General features: G+C 44.0%; 1 protein-coding gene across 1 annotated transcript; it reads left to right on the forward strand.

The window, feature by feature from the left end:
• Positions 1-2,258: 2,258 nt before the first annotated feature.
• Positions 2,259-22,721, forward strand: PARD6B (par-6 family cell polarity regulator beta). Its single transcript, XM_023184187.1, has 3 exons — positions 2,259-2,660; positions 8,620-8,842; positions 21,333-22,721. The coding sequence occupies exons 1-3, from the start codon at positions 2,595-2,597 to the stop codon at positions 22,160-22,162; spliced, it is 1,119 nt and encodes a 372-aa protein (XP_023039955.1). The 5' UTR covers positions 2,259-2,594; the 3' UTR covers positions 22,163-22,721.
• The last annotated feature ends 366 nt before the right edge of the window (positions 22,722-23,087 follow it).

The following is a 23,087-nucleotide window of genomic DNA, read 5'->3' on the forward strand; positions in this document are numbered from 1 at the left end:
TGATAACAGGAGTAAAACTCAACCACCCAACACTCACTCACACAGAACTGGGGTACTGCTCCCAGGGTGTGGCCCTGCCAATCAGGGAGAGGAGGAGGAGACCTAAGAACGGGGCTCTCTAAAGGTGGTGACATGGCTTCCAGTCCAGCCATGATCAGAGTGTGGTCTCTGGGAGTCCCTGAGACCCCTTTATGGGGGTCTTTGAAAGGCCAAAACTGCTTTCACAAAACTAAGACATTTGTTCTCCACATTCTCATTGTCTCATGAGGATACGATAGAGTTTTCCAGAAGGGACGAGACGTGATGACATCATCACTCTGATGACCGTTGGAATGCATGCTTGTGTATTCCCATGTTTTAGACACATCGGTTTTAATTGTAAGATAAATACTGAAAGACATAACCCATAAACAACGTACTTTGGGGTCCTCCATGATTTTTAATAGTGTAAAGGGGTCTTGAAAACAAAAAAGTTGGGAACTGCTGCGCTAGTCCAAACAGGGGAGTTACACAGGCCCTGCAGCTGCCCTGACCTGCACTTTATTTCCGGCTGAGCTTTAGTCACCTCCTATGTGCTTTCGAAGCTGCCTAGGGAGGCAGCTTGCTTATTTATTATTCAGCTTGGATTGGTGTCCTTTCCACCTGTGCTGCCACAGGTGGCCAGAAAAACCTTCAATTCCCCCACAAACGTCTGGTGACCTAAATCCTCCAAGGGGGGAAAAAAAATGAGCTTCTCACCTTTGAACCCAGGTGAGGCAAAGAGCCTGCAGAACGGACACCCTCAGCTGCAGCACCCAGCAAAGACACATCTGAGTGCCCGCTGGGAGTCAGGTTCTGTGCTACTCAACGCCAGCAAAGCACAAGCGGTCCCCTGCCTTTGGAGCTTCCATCCTAGGCTGGAGGCGGATTACTCCCAAAACTCAGACGCACACAAAAATGGGAAACCTGGAACTTGTCACAAGTGCTGGGAAACAGGGGTACAAGTGTTAGGAGGCATCCGGGGTGGGCAGGGAGATGAGGGGAGGAAGGTATCCTAACCACTCTTCTTGCCAAATCTCAGGTTGGACCTTCCCCTCCACCTCCATTTCCCCAGCCCCCTTCCTGGCTTGCAGGTTTCAACAGCTCTTGGATTCCCAGGTCCCACAGGGAGCCCTTGGGACCTGAGAATCTCCTCCAGCCAAAATCTTCTGTCTTCTCCTCGCCTCTCCATGACCAACAGGGTCTGTGTGAAGAGAAGCCGCGCTTTGGGACATTCAGAAAGGAGGATTCAGCGTTTTGTTGCTCTGGGACACAGCTTGGTCACTCCGGGAAACGAACACAACCTAGAGGCTGTCATTTGTAGAAACAGTGAATGGCCAAGGAATGGCGGGAGAGGGGAAGAGGAAGACTTAAGAGGTTTAAAGAAAAAAAAAAAAGCCCTGAAAGACCGGAGTAGAAGTCCTCAGTGAGGCTGGGCCTTCAAGGAGCCTTCCCGCGCCTCAGCTCACTTTCCTTCCCTCTCGACCTGACGGACTTAGGGTGTGCAGGGTGTCTCTTCGGATAAAATCAAGCAAAGAGAGCCCTAAGCTTCTCCCCCAGCAACTGCTGGAGAGGCGGGAAAACTTGAATTTTGTAACCAAGAGTTGCAGCGGGACGCCTAAGCGACGATAACAGGCAGTGGAGGGGCGTCGTTGGGGGCTGCAGCATCCCAAAGTGGAAGCGGGGAGGGTGACCGGCGGGAACTGAACATCCTCGCGGCGCTTCTGCAACCGGTCGGGCGGCGCATCCCATCCCCTGGGCAGTGCGTGTAACTAGCGAGCGCCAAGCGGCTCGAGCCCCCGGCAGCGCCGGGCAACGAGGCGCGCACCCGCGCGTGCGCAAAAGGCCCACCCAGCCGAGCCCTTCTTCAGGTGCGCTCGCGCTTCCGGCCGGCCTCCCCGCGTGCCTTCCCGGGGCGGAAACTCCAGAACCCGCGCATGCGCCTTCTGTCTCTCCAGCTTGATGCGGGGCGGAGGTCCATGGCTTCAGGTGATCCCGCCCCTCCCTTGTAGCGCAGGACCAATGGTGCGGTGGTAGGCGGGGTTTTTGAGGAGGCGGCCCGCCCACGCACGGCGCGAGGCGTGTATCGATTGGTTGGCGCTGCGGGCGCAGGTGCGCGCTTCCTATTGGGTGTGGGCGGAGCGGGAGCGATTGCGGCAGCTTCGGCAGCTGCAGGTGAGCGCGCGCGCGCGCCGCGGCTGTGGCTGGTTCGGGTACGCGCGCGCGCGGGCTCGCGGGGGAGGTGGCCGAGGGAGAGGTTGCGGCGCCTGTGGCCTCCGCTCCGCCCCCTCCTCCTCCTCCTCCAGGGCTGTCGCCGTCGCCGCCGGGGCCCGGAGGGAGGGAGCTGCTTCCCCGCCTGCCGCGCCGCCAGTCCGACCCTCGGTCCCGCTGTGTGAGTAGCTGGCGGAGTGGAGCTCAGTGCAGACGCAGGAGCTGCGGCCGCCCCCTCTGCAGGTGCCTGTGAGGAGGCGCCCGGGCCGCAGCCGCTTTCCGAGACCTCCCGTCGCGCACTCGCTCCCCGCGCTCCTGAGGGACCGCCCGACCGGAGGAGGCCGTCGCGGAGTTCGGCGCTCAGCATGAACCGCAGCCACCGGCACGGGGCGGGCAGCGGCTGCCTGGGCACCATGGAGGTGAAGAGCAAGGTGCGCGGGGCCCGGGCTGGGCGGAGCGGCGGGCCTCGGGGGCCGGGGCCTGGGAGAGGCTGGGCCAGGCTCGGAGCTCTGTGGGAGGCGACGGGCAGAGCTGCCCCGGGGTCTGGACGGTGCAGGCGGGAGACTGTGGGTAATAAACTTGCCGAGGAGGGGGCGGCGGGGATCAGGGGGCGCTAGTGTCCGCCCCTGGCCCCGGCAGGAAGAAGACCTAGTCCAGCATTTAATCTCATTCCGTAAATCTCATTCCCGTGTTCACGGACGGGAGTAGGGGCCAAGGTATACCCGAGGATGGCACACACTGAGTGGAATGCGAGGCGGCTCAAAAGGTGTAGGAGAATCCTGCCTGCTGGGCTGTGAGTGTGGGCCCTGGACCACCCCGTTGTTCCCACTTTCTGTGGTTTAGGGGCGCATCGAGCGGCGAAGGAGAGAGCCCAGTGAACTAAACAACCCTTTAAAAGTTAGCTTTGCTTCCTGCTAGCGCTCTTTCTAGCACTAACTTTGGTATGCGTTTAATCTGTAAAATTAGCACTATCACCTTACGTTGGAGTAGCACTTTACAGTTTGAGTCTAGATGCTCTTTTCATTCCATCCTGCTACCTACTCACATCAAGTACTTTTCCCCTTGACCAACGGTATGCCGGTCTGCTGCTGATGACTGCGGTGTTCACTGAATTTCTAAGTCTCAAGGCTCGGTGAGCAGGTTAGTCTGTAGGGAGGGATTAGTTAGGGAATGCCTTCCAAAGGGGGTTTTTGAGGTGGAATTTGAAAGTGATGGGCGGCCACGGGAACATTTTCGGCAAGCGTTTCTTGAGTTAAAGAGTTAAAAGGAGCTTAGATAATCTAGTCCAATTCTCTGAGAAGACTGAGGCTCAGAAAGGTTATGACTTCCCCAAGCTGCTTTTTGCAAAGCCTTCATGCCTTTTTGACAATAACTTTTAGACACTGCAGAATACAAAACAGGACACTGGCTGGGCCCTGAGAACATTTAAAATAGAATTGAGAAGGCCAAAACACAGAAAAGGAGAAAATTGAAAGTACATCAATTTAAAAAAATGTAATGGAGCATCGTAGATTGTAAGACTACCAAGGAGTATGTAAAATGAAGGAATGATTTGAGTGAGGTCCAGTGGAGTAAGGAAAGCTTCGTAGAACCTCTGGGTAGAATGGTTTTATTGTCTAGGGTTGATAAGCCAAGTTCTGTTAAGTTTCTGTAACTGAGAATCACATCGAGAAAATCTACATTCGTTTGTAACATCATTAAAAAAATGTGATTTGAGGCAGGGCGCCGTGGCTCACGCCTGTAACCCCAGCACTTTGGGAGGCCAAGGCGTGTGGATCACTTGAGGTCAGGAGTTCCAGACCAGCCTGGCCAACATGGTGAAACCCCATCTCTACTAAAAATACAAAAAATTAGCCGGCCATGGTGGCACATGCCTGTAATTCCAGCTACTTGAGAGGCTGAGGCAGGAGAATCGCGTGAACCCAGGAGGTGGAGGTTGCAGTGAGCCAAGTTCGCACCATTGCATTCCAGGCTGGACAACAAGAGCAAAACTCCATCTCAAAAAAAAAAAAAACGATTTGGCACTTAACTCATATGAGGATTGGCACTAGTTTCAGAATTAGAATTAGTAAGAATAGAAGTGTAGTTATAGCAATTTAAGGAATGTGCACGTCCATCTGTCCTCTGTGCACAGCATAGCAAATTGAATTGACTTGCTTGAGCTATAGCGTTAGGATGACCCAAAATATATAGCAGAGCTTTTCCACTAGTGGTATATAGTGGCAGTAGTGGTTCCATGCCCAGTGGTTGAACCTTCTTACGGCATTTCTGTTATAAGTCTAGTTTGGATTTGTGGGTGTTGAGGTTATGGAAAGAAAAACACTTGTGATACTGCATAATCTTAAAATTTTAAGTTTGTAGCACTAATCTTGGTAGCAAGTCTTTAATTTTTTTCCATAGAAAAAAATGAGTAGGAATTCTAAGTATACTGATAAGTACAATCAAATAGTAATTTATCTCTAGTACTAAGAAAACCTTGAGTGCTTTAAAACTGGAATTTCAGGCTTTTTGCTTTTCTCTTGTCAACTGACTTGTGAATCTTTCACTTACTTCTAAACTACATGTTGTATATTTGAACTGCCATACTGCGCTTTTAGTGAACTGTGTCTTTTAAATAGAATCATACACTGATTCTAGGAACATGTGCTGAATGAAGTCGGTCCCACTATTCTGGCTGTTGACAAATAGGCAAGGTATAGGTAGGGAGTGTTTCTAGTGTGTATGTGACACCTTATATGTTTCAAATATATATTGCTGATACATATTTTAAAAATATTTGAACAGCTTTTTGAAACAGTATTTTCTTTGACATTGCTGTAGTGGTATCACAGCTTTTTACGAAACTGATTGCTAAGAGTTTATAACCAAAACTAGGTAGTGTACCGGTCCTTTTTTTGTGTAGTTTTTTTTTTTTTTTTTTTGAGACAAGATCTTGCTCTGTCACCAGGGCTGGAGTACAATGACACGATCTCGGCTCACTGCAGCCTCAACCTCCTGAGCTCAAGTGATTCTCCCATTTCAGCCTTCTGAGTAGCAAGACTATAGGCGTGCACCACTACACCCAGCTTATTTTTATTTATTTATTTTGTAGAGACGGGGTCTCTCTATGTTGCCCACGCTGATCTTGAACATGTGAGCTCAAGTGATCCACCCGTGTCCACCTCTCAAAGTACTGGGACTACAGGCGTGAGCTACTGCACCTAGCCGGTCCATTTTTCTTTTACTATTTTTAATTTTTTTATCTTTTTAGAGACAGGGTTTTGCCATGTTGGTCATGCTGGTCTCTAACTCCTGTTCTCAAGTGATATGCCCACCTAGGCCTCCCAAAGTGTTGGGATTACAGGTATTAGCCACCACACTGGGTTCCGGTCCATTTTTAGGATCTCTTTTTCTTCATATAAAGCAGTAGTGTCGGCCAGGCGCGGTGGCTCACACCTGTAATCCTAGCACTTTGGGAGGAAAAGGCAGGTAGATCACCTGAGGTCAGGAGTTCAAGGCCAGCCTGGCCAACATGGTGAAACCCTGTATCTACTAAAAATGTAAAAATTAGCTGGGCGTGGTGGCGCATGCCTGTAATCCCAGCTACTCTGGAGGCTGAGGCAGGAGAATCGCTTGAACCTGGGAGGTGGAGGTTGCAGTGAGCCGAGATTGTGCCACTGCACTCTAGCCTGGGTGACAGAGGGAGACTCTATCTCAAAAAAATAGAAAAATGCAATAAAGCAGTAGTGTCAACATTATTATCTTCACACGTGGAAGGGAAAAATAGTAATGATAATAAAAGAATGAAGAATGTAAATATACCTATAGTTCAATATGTGGTACCAGCTAGTATGTGACTTCTTTGGTAACTGATTTATCTTCCTAATTGTATCTCTAGTGTTGGGAAGATTCTTAATAATCATGGTGATGTCCTTTAATAACCCTGGAACAGTCTTTAAGTCATAAAATTTCCTAATTATTATTCATAGGCAAATAGACTATGAAAATTAAGTTTGCATTTCTAGAAGGTACCAACAGACACTGGGGGAAGGGAGTCCATATGCATTCTGGATGACTAGGGCAAACTAGATTAGGTGATAAAACAGTTGTAAATGGTTCACATAGGGAATAATTGCTGATTGAATCTTAATTTTGTCTCTCAGTGTTTTTGTTCATGTAAAGAGTTCTCTTAATCCTATTGTTGTGTTGCAAGAAGCATAACAATTTCTCTTGGTTTTTTTTCCCATGCCAACATTGGCAAAAGTGCACATATACCATGAAGCCATACAATTTTTTATTGTTTTTATCATAACAGTTAAGCAAGAGAAAAGCTTGAGTGAAAAAATTTCATCCAAAAGCTTTAATAAAAACACTGAAGCCCTAAAATGTTAAATGATCAGGTGTTATTCCCATTCATACATCAGGGAAGTGATAAACCCTGTAGATGAATCAGAAAGCACTAGCAACTTCATGTTGTGATACGAGAATAAAGAAAATGGAAGAGAAACCGTGACTTTTGATAGCATCATAAGACTAACTCTGATATGAAGGGTGTTCCCTGAGTTTTTATTTACTTTGAAATGTGAAGGTGTGACTAAACTTTTTGAGAGCCTTAAGTATGACTCACCTTATTTTCTTGACAGATGTTAGTGTTTATGTTTCAGGAATGTGTTTTGGGAACTATTTTAATTTTTTGTTAGAAGTAACAGGTGTTTTTAGTGAGTTTTGATTTTAAAACCACTGAGGAGTATGGGTGTAAGCAGGGCAGATGAACTTTAGATAGAGCAAAACCAGTGAATCCAGATGTCCCATGGGGCCTTTGGGAAAATGAACTGACATATTTGTAAACTCAAATTATTATGATAGGGGCTTTCTCAACATGATACTTAAGGCTGCCCCAACAGTATATTAGTATTTCTCTTTTTTTCTCTGGGACATAATATTTTTATATTAGTATTTCTTGCTAGTAATAGATACATGGAGGAAATATGAGTTCAGTGGTTAAACACATTTGGCAAACGTTTGTTTAAATATTTTAAAAAATCAACATAGGGCTTAAATGAGCCTTTAAAGTGCTGGTCTCCACAGTGATTCCCAAGAGCATAATTGTGTAGCATTTCTCAAACTTATATGACTGGGACACTTTTTGAAGAAGGCTGATTAACTTCTTAGGTTTCCACGTTTGAGGAAATGTCATGCTATTCCCACAGTAAGTTATAAATCCTGTTTATTATGGACTAGATGAAGCCAGACCTTAGTGTTTTGGTTTTTTTCTTTTTCTTTTTCTTTTTTGAGACGTAGTCTTGCTCTGTCGCCCAGGCTGGAGTGCAGTGGCGCGATCTTGGCTCACTGCAACCTCTGCCTCCCAGATTCAAGAGATTCTCCTGCCTCAGCCTCCTGAGTAGCTGGGACTACAGGCATGTGCCACCACATCGGGCTAATTTTTGTATTTTTAGTAGAGACGGGTTTTGCCGTCTTGGCTAGGCTGGTTTCGAACTCCTGACCTTGTGATCCTCCCACCTCAGCCTCCCAAAGTGCTGGGATTACAGATGTGAGCCATCACGCCCGGCCTCAGTTCTTAGTGTTGAATACGAGTCACTTTTAATTATTTGACATTGGGAAAACAGAGGTGTAGGGAAACAGACTTGAGAATCAGAACTGTGAACGTAAGTATTGGGCATGATAGAGGCTGTCTTCCCATTCTGCCCCATTTGTGTGATCTCTTAATACCTCCCTGAAGTAATTATTCTCTTTACCCACTAATTGGTGAACTTCTGGAGCAGGCTCGAGGCTTTCAATCTCTAGGGCCTAGCACTGTGCTGAACACATAAACACTTTGTGCGTTAATTGGATAGTTATAGAACATACATTTGATGTATTACTAAAGCTTCTTTTTTCTGCCTTAACATAGGGACAATCATACCTTAATGCCACGTAGCTCACAGTTCTTTTTGTGTATTTTGCTGTTGATTCTTACCACATCCCATAAAATCCTAGTTCCATTTATGGGGGAGGACACTTAAATGCTTTCCTTTGGTCGAAATAAAGGCTTGGACAAGTCTTTGGTACCCCATGATGCAAGTAAGGAGAGCATTGCCGTCAGAGTCTGGGCTCCAGACAGGGTTTGAGCTGAGTCACTATGCAGAACAGTCCGCAGTAATGCCTAGGTACCCCAGGGATTGAGTTGAAAGGAATGCTCTTCAGAGACACAGCAGTCAGGAGGCACATTCTTATGCCTTTCTTAGGCTTTTTAAAATCCCTGATAGTAAGGTTCCAAACAGTAGACAATCTTCTTTCCTTAATTAAAAATACTTGCTCTGCTCGTTAATTTTTCTATGGCATGCATTTTCAAATTGGGTCCTTTTACCTTTTTTTTTTTTTTTTTAAGTAATATGTTTGTTATGTTTATAGTTTGGAGCTGAATTTCGTCGGTTTTCGCTGGAAAGATCAAAACCTGGAAAATTTGAGGAGTTTTATGGATTACTACAACATGTTCATAAGATCCCCAATGTTGACGTTTTGGTAGGCTATGCAGACATCCATGGAGACTTACTACCTATAAATAATGATGATAATTATCACAAAGCTGTTTCAACGGCCAATCCACTGCTTAGGATATTTATACAAAAGAAGGGTAAGTATCACTGTTTAGAAAAATTGTGTTAGAAATAGAAATAGTGTATTTTCCCCACTGAAAGGATACCCAGACTTTGCCACAAACTTAGTGAACAAACATTTTGTGTGAATCTTCTTCTTCTGTTAACTAACACGTAGGTTAAAACGTTTGTGATGTAGGTGGTTTAATTAACATCTTTATGCTTCACTAAGTGTACTTTAGAAAATTTATATTTCTAGTTACTTTTGTGTTAACCTCTTTGGTTTTATTTTTCCTTAAGTGGAAATTGGGAATTTATTGAACATTGGGAATTTATTGAATCTTCACTTTATCAAATGGATTAGTCTCCATTCAGAAAAATGTGAAAAGAGTGTGACTTTGGAATCCGAAGCATTCCTGATTTTTGGTGGCAACCAACTTTCAAGGGCTGTATTTATCAAACTGATACCAGAAAATACCAGAAACAAAGCCATTTAATCTTCATGAGTCTCAGTGTCTGCACCTATAGAAAGATTATAATATATTGTAGAATTGCTATAAGGATTAAATGAGCTTAGTGCAGTGCCCTGGCTTATAGTAGGCACCCAGTAAATATTTTCTTTCTTCTACTTTTAGGATACTTTTTAAAGAAATTGTATAAAACTAGTTAATTATCTGGAAAATGAGGTGGGAAGTTACTATTATGGAGGGATGTAAACGGGGATATTAATTAGTCTTCCAAAAAAGTTGAAATCGGTATTTGGCAATGATTTTCTTTCTTTCTTTCTTTTTTTTGTAAAGACTGGGTCTTACTATGTTGCCCAAACTGGTCTCAAACTCCTGGTCTCCTGTGATCCTCCAGTCCCCATCTCTCCAGAAGTGCTGGGATTACAGGCATGAGCCACCATGCTCAGCCAAGAATTTTCAAATGTATTTTGAGTCCTAAAACTTTTTTTTTTTTTTTAACCTCGTAGCCTGTGTGTGTGTATGTATGTGTGTCTGCAGATGGGCAGGGTAGGGTTTATTATGGTATGTACCATTTATTCCTTTATTGTAAATGAAGTGGTTTGGGAAGCCAGCATGAGAGCATTGAGCCTAGTATTGGGATAAATTAAAGACTTACAGTATTTATAAGCCAACCCAGAAAGGAGCTTGAGAGCAGTCAGGCATGGTGGCTCACGTGGTAATCCCAGCACTTTGGGAGGCTGAGGTGGGCAGATCATCTGAGGTCAGGAGTTCGTGACTGGCATGGCCAACATGGTGAAACCCCGTCTCTACTAAAAATACAAAAATTAGCTGGGTGTGGTGGCGCATGCCTGTAATGCCAGCTACTCAGGAGGCTGAGGCAGGAGAATCAGCCAGGAGGTGGAGGTTGCAGTGAGCCGAGATCGCACCACTGCACTCCAGTGACAGAGCGAGACTCCTTCTGAAAAAAATTTTTTAAAAAAGAAAGTAGCTTGAGAGAATGGGTAGGGATTACCTTTGAAGGTGAAAACTATTTCTAATCAGTTGATAAGCATTAGACCACTCCCAGGCTCTAGAATTCCACTGATTATGTATCTTTGCTTTCCTGGATTTGAGGAACTAAAGTCCACCAACAAAATAAACCTCCAAGGATAACCTCTGCCTATATCACTTGACTATTTTACAAAATACTTTCATACACAAATTAATGTTCCTAAAGTCTCCTGAGATGGATCTTGTAGGTAATTAACAGGGGTACGATATAACGAGAATATGATCTTAGGAAGATTCAGTTGGCTGTTCAGGATGAATTGGAGTGGGCAGCAGCCTTACAGTAGAGAGCCAGGAGCAGGCGGTAAAGAAGTGAGGAGACTGGCCCAGAAGTAGAGGGGAGGGAAGCGGGGAGGGGAGGAGGCAGTGGCGGGAAGATAGGAGGGGAAATACTTGGGAGTCATTGCACTCACTGTGGCTGCTTTGCAGTGAAGGAGAGTCCAGCAGAGCATACCTTGATGGTTTGAGTCTTGACAGACAGCTGGGACAGTGTCATGAACAAGCAGAGTAGATTGATTTGGAAAAGAAAATTATGAATTTTGTGTTAGGACAAATAATCTTAACCAATCATGCAGGAGGTTGGAAATGGTAGGCAAGAGTTCAGGGTAGAAATCCAAAAACTAGTTAGATTTGCAAGCTTTTCGAAAAGTGATAGTTAAAATTTTGGGAATAGACATAAAGGCCACCTGAGATGAAGACCATGGATAGAACCTTGGAAAGCTATATATAGAGTGCTGGAAAAGGAGGAAGAATTTAAATAATTATGGTTGAATAATAGGCCTTTCTTGTTAGCAATTGTAATTTTCGTTAAAAAGTTAGTTGCTGTTTGGAATGTGCATTCAGATATAGAGCGGGTTTTTAAAGTATTGCCATCTGACAGAATTTTGTTGGATTATCCCCTTAGAAAGATTATGACAGTTGGGTTATACCACCACGTTTTGTTAATGGAATTATACCCTTGCATGATTATGGAATTAATCCTAACATCTTTTAAGGGTGATTATGTTTTATTCCCTTTTTAGGTTTTTATATATTGGTGGTATAATTTTTATTGAGACCTTTGACTGTTTTTATTGTTATAGGAGTTACAACTTAGAAATATATTTCTGTGTGTAAATGCTTTCTGTGTATTAATAGTAGAGGTAAAATGTCCTATATAATTGATAACCCTTAGAATTTGATTTAGAAATAGGCAATTCAACAGAAATATTTTAGATTTTAAAAATATAAATGTAATACAAATATGACTTCAGCAAAAATGAAAGTAGGTAGTCAGTTCATTCCTGCTTAAAACCCTCTGATGATTTCCCATTGCAACCAGAATAAAATATGTTCTGATTTGGACTTCCCAACCTCAGCCACATTGGCTTCCTCCCTGTTCTTCAGACTTGGTGAGCTTTTTTTTTTTTTTTTTTTTTTTTTCTTTTGAGATGGAGTCTTGCTCTGTCACCCAGGCTGGAGTGCAATGGCACAATCTCGGCTCACTGCAACCTCTGTCTCCCAGGTTAAAGTGATTGTCCTGCCTCAGCCTCGTGAGTAGCTGAGACTACATGGTGCGCGCCACCATGACTGGCTAATTTTTGTATTTTTAGTAGAGATGGGGTTTCACCGTGTTGGCCAGGCTGGTCTCAAACTCCTGACCTCAGGTGATCCACCCATCTTGACCTCGCAGTGTTCTGGGATTACAGGCGTCAGCCACTGCACCCAGCTGTGAGCTTGTTTCTGTTTCTGTGCTCTTATGCTTGGTTATTCTTAAGGACACTTCACCTTCAGCTCTTCCCACTTCTGCCTCCTCCTACTTAGCTCAGATAACTTTGTCAGAGGAGTCTCTTCTGACTACCCTAACTAAAGCCCTCCACCCTCCCACCTTTACCACATCATCCTCTGAAGACCTGGAAGTATCTTACTTAAGAATATGTTAAGTCGTTTCCTGTCTGTCTTGTTTACCATCAGGTCCCAGCATCGAAATCTGGCAGACTTACTTAGTTTACTATAATGCATGCACTCTTTCTTTTAAGCAAAGTTGAGCTGATGCTTAACTAGAAATCTGATTTTATGTAAACCTTTTTTTTTTTTTTTTTTTTTTTGAGACGGAGTCTCGCTCTGTCGCCCAGGCTGGAGTGCAGTGGCCGGATCTCAGCTCACTGCAAGCTCCGCCTCCTGGGTTCACGCCATTCTCCTGCCTCAGCCTCCCGAGTAGCTGGGACTACAGGCGCCCGCCAAATCGCCCGGCTAGTTTTTTGTATTTTTTAGTAGAGATGGGGTTTCACCGTGTTAGCCAGGATGGTCTCGATCTCCTGACCTTATGATCCGCCCGTCTCGGCCTCCCAAAGTGCTGGGATTACAGGCTTGAGCCACCGCGCCTGGCCTTATGTAAACCTTAATGAACATTTAACTCAGGAAACTAATGTAAAATATGACATTAAGTATAGTTACGTTTTACTGCTTGAATACAGCACATTTTCTGTTTGCTTTGCTTTTTGATTTCAATTAGGCATCAATAAGGCAGAAGTTACACTTAATATGTACTGAGTGATTTTTTTTTTTTTTTTTAAAGTCTCGCTCTGTCACCCAGGCTGGAATGCAGCAGGGGCATGACCTTGGCTCACTGCAACCTCCGCCTCCTGGGTTCTTGTGCCTCAGCTTCCCGAGCAGCTGGGACTACAGGTGTGTGCCACCACGCCCAGCTAATTTTTGTATTTTTAGTAGAGACAGGGTTTTGCCATGTTGGCCAGGCTGGTCTCAAACTCAAGTGATCCACCTACCTTGGCCTCCCAAAGTGCTGGGATTACAGGTGGGAACCACTGTGCCTGGCCCCGAGTGATTTATTTTATTTTATTTTATTTATTTATTTATTTTTTTGAGACAGAGTCTTAACTCTGTCACTCAGGCTGGAGTGCAGTGGTGTGATTTCTGCTCACTGCAGCCTCTATCTCCCGGGCTCAAGTGATTCTCCTGCCTCAGCCTCCCAAGTAGCCGGGACTACAAGCATGTGCCACCATGTCCGGCTAATTTTTGTATTAGCCGACATTAGAGACAGGGTTTCACCATGTTAGCCAGGTTGGTCTCAAACTCCTGACCTCAGGTGATCCACCCGCCTCAGCCTCCCATGGTGCTGGGTTTACACATATGAGCCACCACGCCTGGCCCCCAAGTGATTTTTGAAAAGCAAATTGCAAAACCATTTAAAAATTTAAAACTATGTGATCTTTTAACATCTGATACTCTACTAAAATTCCTTTAAAGTGAAAGCTTACAATTCAATATGTGAACTACTTTATAGTCTGAAGTTTAAGATAGTATTGTTGGATATCTTGAAAAATTTTTATAACAATTTATTGTTAAAAGAAAAATCCCATACTCTATTCCTAGAGCAGTTATCATGGGAGCAAAAACAGAACACAAGAAACCTGGTATCTTAAAAGTTATTTTCATGAGGAGGATCCCAATCCTCCATTCCCTGTTAAGAGTATTAGAGTTTATCCTAATTGTTTCAGGAGACGGGGAAGAGAAGGTACAGAATAGACTTTTCCGCTGTCATTGTTGAGGTTATTGCTGTGCACCAAAAATTTTTTAAAAATGTTTAAAGCTTGCGCCTTTTAAAAATACTCGGGTCATTCCTGTCAGTTTGGAATTCAGCCAGGGAAATGTGTATTTTTAAAAGCTTCCCAGCCAGTCCTGATAATCAGCCAGGTGGAGGATCTGTTGAGGTGCTACAGAACAGACCCCTCTCCAGATCTAGTCAGAATCTCTGCATCCAGACTTCTTGCTATAACACAGTCTAGTTTTGATTAACACCAGACACATATGTTTAACTCTTGGATTTATTCTAGTTTTGTTAGAAACACTAGAAAGGCTTTGCTTTAAACTTGATCTCACGTAGGGCATGCCCTCACACAGGCACGATTTTGTGGCCCAGGTGCTGATAATTGGACATCTAAATCATCTCTTAGACTTTGTACATTGGACATTATTTTGTAGATTTTTTTTAAGGTTACATTTTTACAAATCAGAGTTTAGTTTAAAATTGTCTAAGGAACATACGTTTTAGTAGTAAATTGTAAATTGTAGTTTTAACAAAAGATACGTCCCAGAAATGAAAAAAATAAATTGTGTCCTGTAATCCCAGCACTTTGGGAGGCCGAGGCGGGTGGATCACGAAGTCAAGAGATCGAGACCATCCTGGGACAGGGTGTCTCTACTAAAAATACAAAAAATTAGCCGGGCGTGGTGGTAGGCACCTGTAGTCCCAGCTACTTGGGAGGCTGAGGCAGGAGAATGGCGCGAACCCGGGAGGCGGAACTTGCAGTGAGCCGAGATTGCGCCACTGCACTCCAGCCTGGGCAACAGAGTGAGACTCTGTCTCAAAAAAAAAGAAGGAAAGAAATTGTGGAGTAACATCTCAGTATGTGACACCAGTTATTCACAACAGAAACCTGGGTGTTACCTTTGACACATACCTATTTTTTAGTCAGTCACCAAGCCTGTTAAAACTGTGTTCTAGTTATTTTGCAGATTTGTCTCCCCATTTCCACGTCCTATGCTCTAGGCCAGGTGCTATCCTACTTTACTGAGGCAGCTGCTGCTTTTTTGTTTTTGTTTTTTCTGAGAAGCAGTCTCGCTCTTATTACCCAGGCTAGAGTGCAATGGCGTGATCTCAGCTCACCTCCACCTCCTGGGTTCAAGTGAGTCTTCTGCCTCATCCTCCCGAGTGGCTGGGATTACAGGCATGTGCCATCATGCCTGGCTAATTGTGTATTTTTAGTAGAGATGGGGTTTCTCCATGTTGGTCAGGCTGGTCGCGAACTCCCGACCTTGGGTGATCCCCAGCCTCGGCCTGCCAAAGTGCTGGGATTACAGGTGTGAGCCACTGCGCTGGCTGCAGAAGCTTCTTGTCCTCCCCTTCATGTCCTTCTCCAACTTGCAGCCAGAGTGAGCTTTGTAGAAAAACCAAATGAGTTTACCATCACTGTCTTCCCTTAAAATCCTTAGTTTTCTTCCCTTTGCCCTTAGGCTAAAGTCTGTAAACCTTGGTACTTCCTAGGAGGCCCTGTTTGTCTGTTTGGCCCCTGGCTGCCTCTGACTCAGCTCCTGACTCCTCCCTCCTTCCCTCTCTCCCTCCCTTTCTCCCTCCCACTTTTCACCCTGTATTCTAGCTGTATTGGATTTCTTTGTCTCTCTGGCCCTCCCTCTTCTGGATATTGTCAGAGTCCCCTGCCTGGAACATTCTTCTTGCCTTCTACTGTTTAGCCCCTGGCTGGTTTTCCTCTCAGAATCACTTCCCTGAAGAAGCCTTGCCTTACCCCTGCAAGCCAGGCCAGGTCCCCTTTACATACTTCCCCAGCGTGGTGTGCTTACAGTTCCCAGCACCTTTGTTATAATTTAATTACAGTATTTGAAATTATTTGTTAGTTGCCATCTCCTCTTTTAGATTGTAAGCACTGTGAAAGTAGGCACCATACCTATTTTAGTCACCAAATCCGTACCACAGAGCACAATTCCTGGCACATAGTCAGTGTTTGTTAAATATTTGGTGATTAATTTTTTTCTGTATTAGGAATGAAGGGGTCTGCAAAATTTGAATATTTAATTTGCTTTAAGTGATATTTAATCATTTTAAAGTTGCCAGATCTGGCGAGGCAGAAGGCTCACGCCTATAATCCCAGCACTTTGGGAGGCCGAGGCGGGGGTATCACCCAAGGTCAGGAGTTCGCGACCAGCCTGACCAACATGGAGAAACCCCATCTCTACTGAAAATACACAATTAGGTGGGCGTGGTGGTACATGCCTGTAATCCTAGCTACTCGGGAGGCTGAGGCAGGAGAATCGCTTGAACCCAGGAGGCGGAGGTTGCAGTGAGCCGAGATCGTGTCACTGCACTCCAGAGCGAAACTCTGTCTGAAAAAAAAAAAAACATTGCCAGATCTATCTCATTTAACCATTTTATATTAGAGCAAGAGTTGGCAAACTAAGGCCTGCTGGCTGTTTTTGCATATAAAATTTTCTTGAAACAGGGTCTCACTATTGCCTGGGTTGAAGTGTAGTGGTGCCATCTTAGCTCACTTCAACTTCGACCTCTCAGGCTCAAGTGATCCTCCCACTTCAGCCTCCCAAGTAGCTTGAACTACAGGCACAGACCACCATGCCCGGCTAATTTTTTTTTTTTTTTGAGTCGGAGTCTTGCTCTCACCCAGGCTGGAGTGCAGTGGCAGGATCTCGGCTCACTGCAAGCTCCACCTCCTGGGTTTGCGCCATTCTCCTGCCTCAGCCTCCCGAGTAGCTGAGATCACAGGCGCCCGCCACCACGCCCGGCTAATTTTTTGTATTTTTAGTAGAGACAGGGTTTCACCGTGTTAGCCAGGATGGTTTCGATCTCCTGACCTCGTGATCCGCCTGCCTCGGCCTCCCAAAGTGCTGGGATTACAGGCGTGAGCCACAGCGCCTGGCTCGGCTAATTTTTAAATTTTTTTTTGTAGAGACAGGGTCCTGCTATGTTACCCAGGCTGGTCTTGAACTACTAAGCTCAAGCAGTCCTCTCACTTCGGCCTCCCAAAGTGCTGGGATTACAGGCATGAGCCATCGTGCCTGGCCACATATTCTTTTATGGATTGTCTGTGGTTGCTTTTACAAGAGGGATTATATGGCCTGTAATACCCAGACATTTACTGTCTGACTCTTGACAGAAAACGGTTGTCAACCCCTGGATTAGAACGTTTTAAAAAATTATTTCATTATTTGATTTCTTCCTCTGAACTTCAAATGGGGCATAATCTTGAACTTTGTTGATGACTGTACTATAATGGTTGCTGTTTTGTTACTGTATGGGGATGCTGATGGAGCTTATGTAGAAGATTTTTTTTTCTTCTAGATTTGCTTTTTACTCACTGTAAAGCTTTTATGTCTTATATCTGCCTGCCACCCACAAGTGGATCCTTACCCTTTGCTCTGAATGTGGGGTTTATGACCCTCTATGAGCAAAGGAATGAGATTACTAGGCTTTTCAGAATTAATGTTTAAAGAGTAAGAGGTTCACAAGGAGGCCCTGCAGGGTAAGTGAACAACAGCCACTATTTGTGTGTAAGAAAGTAAGACATCCAGCTTGACTATTTAGAGGCCTTCTAGGTGGATCCTTGTCTGTTCAGTTAGCCGAGATCATTGACTGAAGAAAAGGCTTGGGATAAATGCGGTGCTGCTGTATCAGCCCATATCATGTACTGTTGCATAAGTGAATTTATACAAGTGGACAATGGCTATGCTCAAGTTTTCAAACTTTTCATCTCATTCTGAGTTTAATGCTCTGATAGTATTCAGGTAGAAAGTCAACTCCAATTCCTTGTGGACATTCACCTTTACACTTTAACATCCTGAACCCTGGCTTTCTGCCAAAATATTTTCTTTCCCAGTGCCTGGAAACTGATTAGCTAGATGGGAGAACAAAGGTGGCTTTGTACTGGGGCATATTGCTTTTGAGAATTTAGCAGAGAGCATTCAAATGGAGTCTGGATGTGATGCCAAATTATGCAGATTTGGGGGTTTTTTGGTTAGGTTTCCCATGAGTAGGTATGTAGGCAACTTAATATTGTTCTCAGTTTGTACGGTCTGGAATTTCCCTTATAAATGTTATGTAGGCTTTCCTTATTGATTGTTTTAAAACAGAAATGTGTATGATTTTGAGAAAACACATTACCAGAAGACTATTATTGATAGGTTTTTTTGCCAAAAAGATTGTTGTACCAATGAATTTATATCCAAAGCCATATTACAAATACATTTCTTTCTCTGTAAGAGCCCAGTGTAAATACTTTCTAAATGGTGACAAGAGTCCACAAGGGGGAAAAAATGCCAAAAAAATAGGGTACCCCTAACCTTATATATTTATCAGAAACTAGGTTTTGAAAAGTGTTCACGCAGCATCAGAAAAGAATTCTAAAGCTCCCTGTACTTCTGACATAATTGATACTTGGCATTCATTATTGTGTCTTGGAAGATACTAGTCTAGTAAGAAAACCTGGGCTCTAGTTCTTTCTCTGTAACTTAACTTTGTACCCTTAATTTCTTGGTTATAAAGTGAAGATGATAATAGTTTAGCAATGAGGGGGTTCAGGATTAAGCAAGAGAATATGAATTGAAGCACTATACAAACGCAAGATGGTGAGATTGGTATTTTCTGTGGCAGTAGTTGAGACTAGGATTTTCAACTATTTCTTTTATTTTTTGTTTGTTTTCTTTTCTTTCTTTCTTTCTTTCTTTTTTTTTTTTTTTTTTTGCCTAGCCCCTAGAAAACCAGGGAGAGGCATTATTGAAGTTTTTTGTTTTAATTCATGTAAATTTCACTTTTAAGTTTATCCTCGTTGTAGTTATTTTTGAAAATACTATTTTAACTTTTGTTTCTGCTGTTAGTTTCATTTTCCCTTTTACCTCTCATTCTCTGATGAAACGTTTTGTTTATAGACTGTCTTCCTTCAGCCATATAAATTTAACCATATCTGGTGTTAGGTGTTCTGTTTTCCCTTTTAGTTTATTATTTAATTAAGTGGCAATGTTTAAAGATGGGAAGATTTTGCCTAAAAGCAAGACTTTCTGGCATGAAGAAAATCTGCCAGGAACTGAGAAGCAGCTATGCCATCTAAATGAGGCAGGAGCTCTCCGGTTTGCCAGAGTCCTACTACTTCCTATTATCTATGTTACCACCACTGAGGACAAAATATCATTGCACTTTATGCATAGTTTTTCACACAGTAAAGAAAAAAGTTAAAACTCTACCTTTGCCTCTTTCAAAATGAACACGAGAGATCAAGAATTCCTCCTGGGCGAGGTGGCTCACGCCTATAATCCCAGCACTTTGGGAATCTGAGGCAGGTGGATCACCTGAGGTCAGGAGTTCAATCAAGACCAACCTGGCCAACATGGTGAAACCCCATCTCTACTGAAAATACAAAAATTAGCTGGGCATGGTGGCGCATGCCTGTAATCTCAGCCACTTGGGAGGCTAAGGCAGGAGAATCGTTTGAACCTGTGAGGCGGAGGTTGCAGTGAGCTGAGATCATGCCTCTGTACTCCAGCCAGGATGACAGAGCGAGACTCTGTCTCAAACAATAGCAACAAAAAAGAACTCCCCCAGAAAACTGAGGAAGAGTGTTTATCGGCAGAAGACCAAAATTCCTAAGTGTGTTTGATATGCACCAGCATCAGTTACATTATCTGCCCACTCAGCCTCTCATATTGGTATATGGTTTTACTCTCTTGATTTACCTTGAGAATCAGATATCCCATTTCAAGTCTTTGAGTTGAATATGATAAACATGTAAATTGCAGGCGTGTTTTTGTTTTGTCACCCAGGCTAGAGTGCACTGCAGACCTGAATCCTGGAGTGAAGCCATCCTCCCATCTCAGTCTCCCAAGTAGCTGGGACTACAGGCAGACACTACCACACCTGGCTAATTTTTTTTAGTTTTTGTAAAGACAGGGTCTCACGCTGTTGCCCAGGCTGGACTCAAGTGATCCATCCACTATGGCCTCCCAAAGAAGTACTGGGATTATAGGCGTGAGGCACCGTGCCCAACCACATTACAAGTTTTTTAAACAAATGAAGGAAAAATGTATTTTAAGAAGCTGGTTTAAAATCATGTTTTAAGGCCGGACACAGTAGCTCTCACCTGTACTCCTAGCACATTGAGAGGCTGAGGCGGGAGGATCTCCTGAGGCCAGGAATTCAAAACCAGCCTGGGCAGCATAGCAAGACCCTATTCAAAAAAAAGAAAAAATACATATATATTTAATGATGTTTAAGAATATAGGCCGGGCGCGGTGGCTCACGCCTGTAATCCCAGCACTTTGGGAGGCCGAGACGGGCGGATCACGAGGTCAGGAGATCGAGACCATCCTGGCTAACCCGGTGAAACCCCGTCTCTACTAAAAAATAAAATTAGCCGGGGCGAGGTGGCGGGCGCCTGTAGTCCCAGCTACTCTGGAGGCTGAGCCAGGAGAATGGCGTAAACCCGGGAGGCGGAGCTTGCAGTGAGCTGAGATCCGGCCACTGCACTCCAGCCTGGGTGACAGAGCGAGACTCCCTCTCAAAAAAAAAAAAAAAAAAAAAAAAAAAAGAATATGTAAGATCTGGCTAGGTGCCGTGTCTCACACCTGCAATTCCAGCACTTCAGGAGGCCGAGGTGGGCAGATCACGAGGTCAGGAGATCGAGACCATCCTGGCTAACACAGTGAAACCCCGTCTGTACTAAAAATACAAAAAAAATTAGCCAGGCCTGGTGGCACACACCTGTAGTTCCAGCTACTCGGGAGGGTGAGGCAGGAGAATTGTTTGAACCCAGGAGTTGGAGATTGCAGTGAGCCGAGTTCACCCCACTGCACTCCAGCCTGGGCGACAGAGCCAGACTCCATCCCAAAGAAAAAAAAAAAGAATGGCCGGGCGCGGTGGCTCAAGCCTCTAATCCCAGCACTTTGGGAGGCCGAGACGGGCGGATCACGAGGTCAGGAGATCGAGACCATCCTGGCTAACACGGTGAAACCCCGTCTCTACTAAAAAATACAAAAAACTAGCCGGGCGAGGTGGCGGCGCCTGTAGTCCCAGCTACTCGGGAGGCTGAGGCAGGAGAATGGCGTGAACCCAGGAGGCGGAGCTTGCAGTGAGCTGAGATCCGGCCACAGCACTCCAGCCTGGGCAACAGAGCCAGACTCCGTCTCAAAAAAAAAAAAACACAAAAAAGAATATGTAAGATCTATCATAATTTCATTTGCCATATTTAATGTTTAATAGTGAATGAGCTGTATCAAATTTAACTTCAACATTGGTTTATTTTGTGATGTGTATTTGAGATGGCCACCTAGTGGTTTTTTCTGGTATGGCATTTTACTACTGTGCTAGGTTATGCTCTTATTAGCTAGTTTGTTTATATACCAAATCTATTTTGAGTTATCCTTTCTGTACAGATTCTGCCGCAAGTGAATAGATATTTTTACAGCATTTCTATAATTATTTTGTTTTATTTTTAAACAGAAGAAGCAGACTACAGTGCCTTTGGTACAGACACGCTAATAAAGAAGAAGAATGTTTTAACCAACGTATTGCGTCCTGACAACCATAGAAAAAAGCCACATATAGTCATTAGTATGCCCCAAGACTTTAGACCTGTGTCTTCTATTATAGACGTGGATATTCTTCCAGAAACGCATCGTAGGGTACGTCTTTACAAATATGGCACTGAGAAACCCCTAGGATTCTACATTCGGGATGGCTCCAGTGTCAGGGTAACACCACATGGCTTAGAAAAGGTTCCAGGGATCTTTATATCCAGGCTTGTCCCAGGAGGTCTGGCTCAAAGTACAGGACTATTAGCTGTTAATGATGAAGTTTTAGAAGTTAATGGCATAGAAGTTTCAGGGAAGAGCCTTGATCAAGTAACAGACATGATGATTGCAAATAGCCGTAACCTCATCATAACAGTGAGACCGGCAAACCAGAGGAATAATGTTGTGAGGAACAGTCGGACTTCTGGCAGTTCTGGCCAGTCTACCGATAACAGCCTTCTTGGCTCCCCACAGCACATTGAACCAAGCTGTGAGCCAGAGGATGAAGACAGCGATGAAGATGACATTATCATTGAAGACAATGGAGTGCCACAGCAGATTCCAAAAGCTGTTCCTAATACCGAGAGCCTGGAGTCATTAACACAGATAGAGCTAAGCTTTGAGTCTGGACAGAATGGCTTTATTCCCTCTAATGAAGTGAGCTTAGCACCCATAGCAAGTGGCTCAACCACGGAATTTGAAACACATGCTCCAGATCAAAAACTCTTAGAAGAAGATGGAACAATCATAACATTATGAAACCGTTGTTTGAATGTTTTCAGAGTGAGGATGCCATGAGAACTTGTACATTTGGCTAGTTTAAAAGCATATATACCTCTGACCAGTGACGTGGAATAGGCATGAGACGAGTAACGTTGCAAGCTTACAATATTATTAATATAGTAGTCTGATAATTGTTAATATAAACTTTGGTGGATCAGAGGTGAATTTAAGTCCAAAACAAAGGGGCCTTTGCTGATGAAGTTACGTGCTTTTACTTTTTTGTCTGTGGAGAATCAGATGTTAAAGCACATTCTTGGAACTATGCGAGAAGACTAGATCATTTCTGTTGGAAGTGGTTGCATATTTAACCTGCTGTGCAGAGCCCAGTTAATTTTTCCTTTAACTGTATTTTTAAAATTCTAATGTGAAGTCTGATTCTCTCTTTTGGTACACTGGGGACCTCAGCTCTTAAAGGTCTTATGTTCCCAATATTTTATTTTATTTTATTTTATTTTTTATTTTTTATTTTTTTAGTGACTAGGTCTCACTCTGTTGCCCAAGCTGGAGTGCAGTGGCATGATCACAGCTCACTGCAGCCTCAACCTCCTGGGCTCAAGCAATCCTCCCACCTCAGCCTCCTGAGTAGCTGGGACCACAGGCACGTACCACGACACCTGGCTACTTTTTGTATTTTTTGAAGAGACAGAGTTTTGCCATGTTGCCCAAGCTGGTCTTGAACTCCTGGGCTCAAGCAGTCCTGCCTCGGCTTCCCAAAGTGCTAGGATTACAGCCACCATGCCCAGCCTATTTTGATTTTTGTTTTTTTAATGTTCCTCTCTAATAAATTGTAACAAATGATGTTCTCAAGTGCATTTCCAGTTTCTAAGAATCAAACCACTTGGCTGTTTTTAGGAGTTGCTTCCCATGTTATAAAGCTCAGGAAGCTCTCTTTTTTTTTTGT

This window comes from Piliocolobus tephrosceles, chromosome 20 (genome assembly GCF_002776525.5).
Source record: "Piliocolobus tephrosceles isolate RC106 chromosome 20, ASM277652v3, whole genome shotgun sequence".
Lineage (NCBI taxonomy): Eukaryota > Metazoa > Chordata > Mammalia > Primates > Cercopithecidae > Piliocolobus > Piliocolobus tephrosceles.

Excerpts from the sequence above, each read along its gene's own strand:
- PARD6B (XM_023184187.1), top strand. The coding sequence starts at position 2,595 with ATGAACCGCAGCCACCGGCACGGGGCGGGCAGCGGCTGCCTGGGCACC. Across the intron at positions 2,661-8,619 it reads CCATGGAGGTGAAGAGCAAG|TTTGGAGCTGAATTTCGTCG; the intron begins GTGCGCGGGGCC and ends TTATGTTTATAG. Across the intron at positions 8,843-21,332 it reads GATATTTATACAAAAGAAGG|AAGAAGCAGACTACAGTGCC; the intron begins GTAAGTATCACT and ends ATTTTTAAACAG.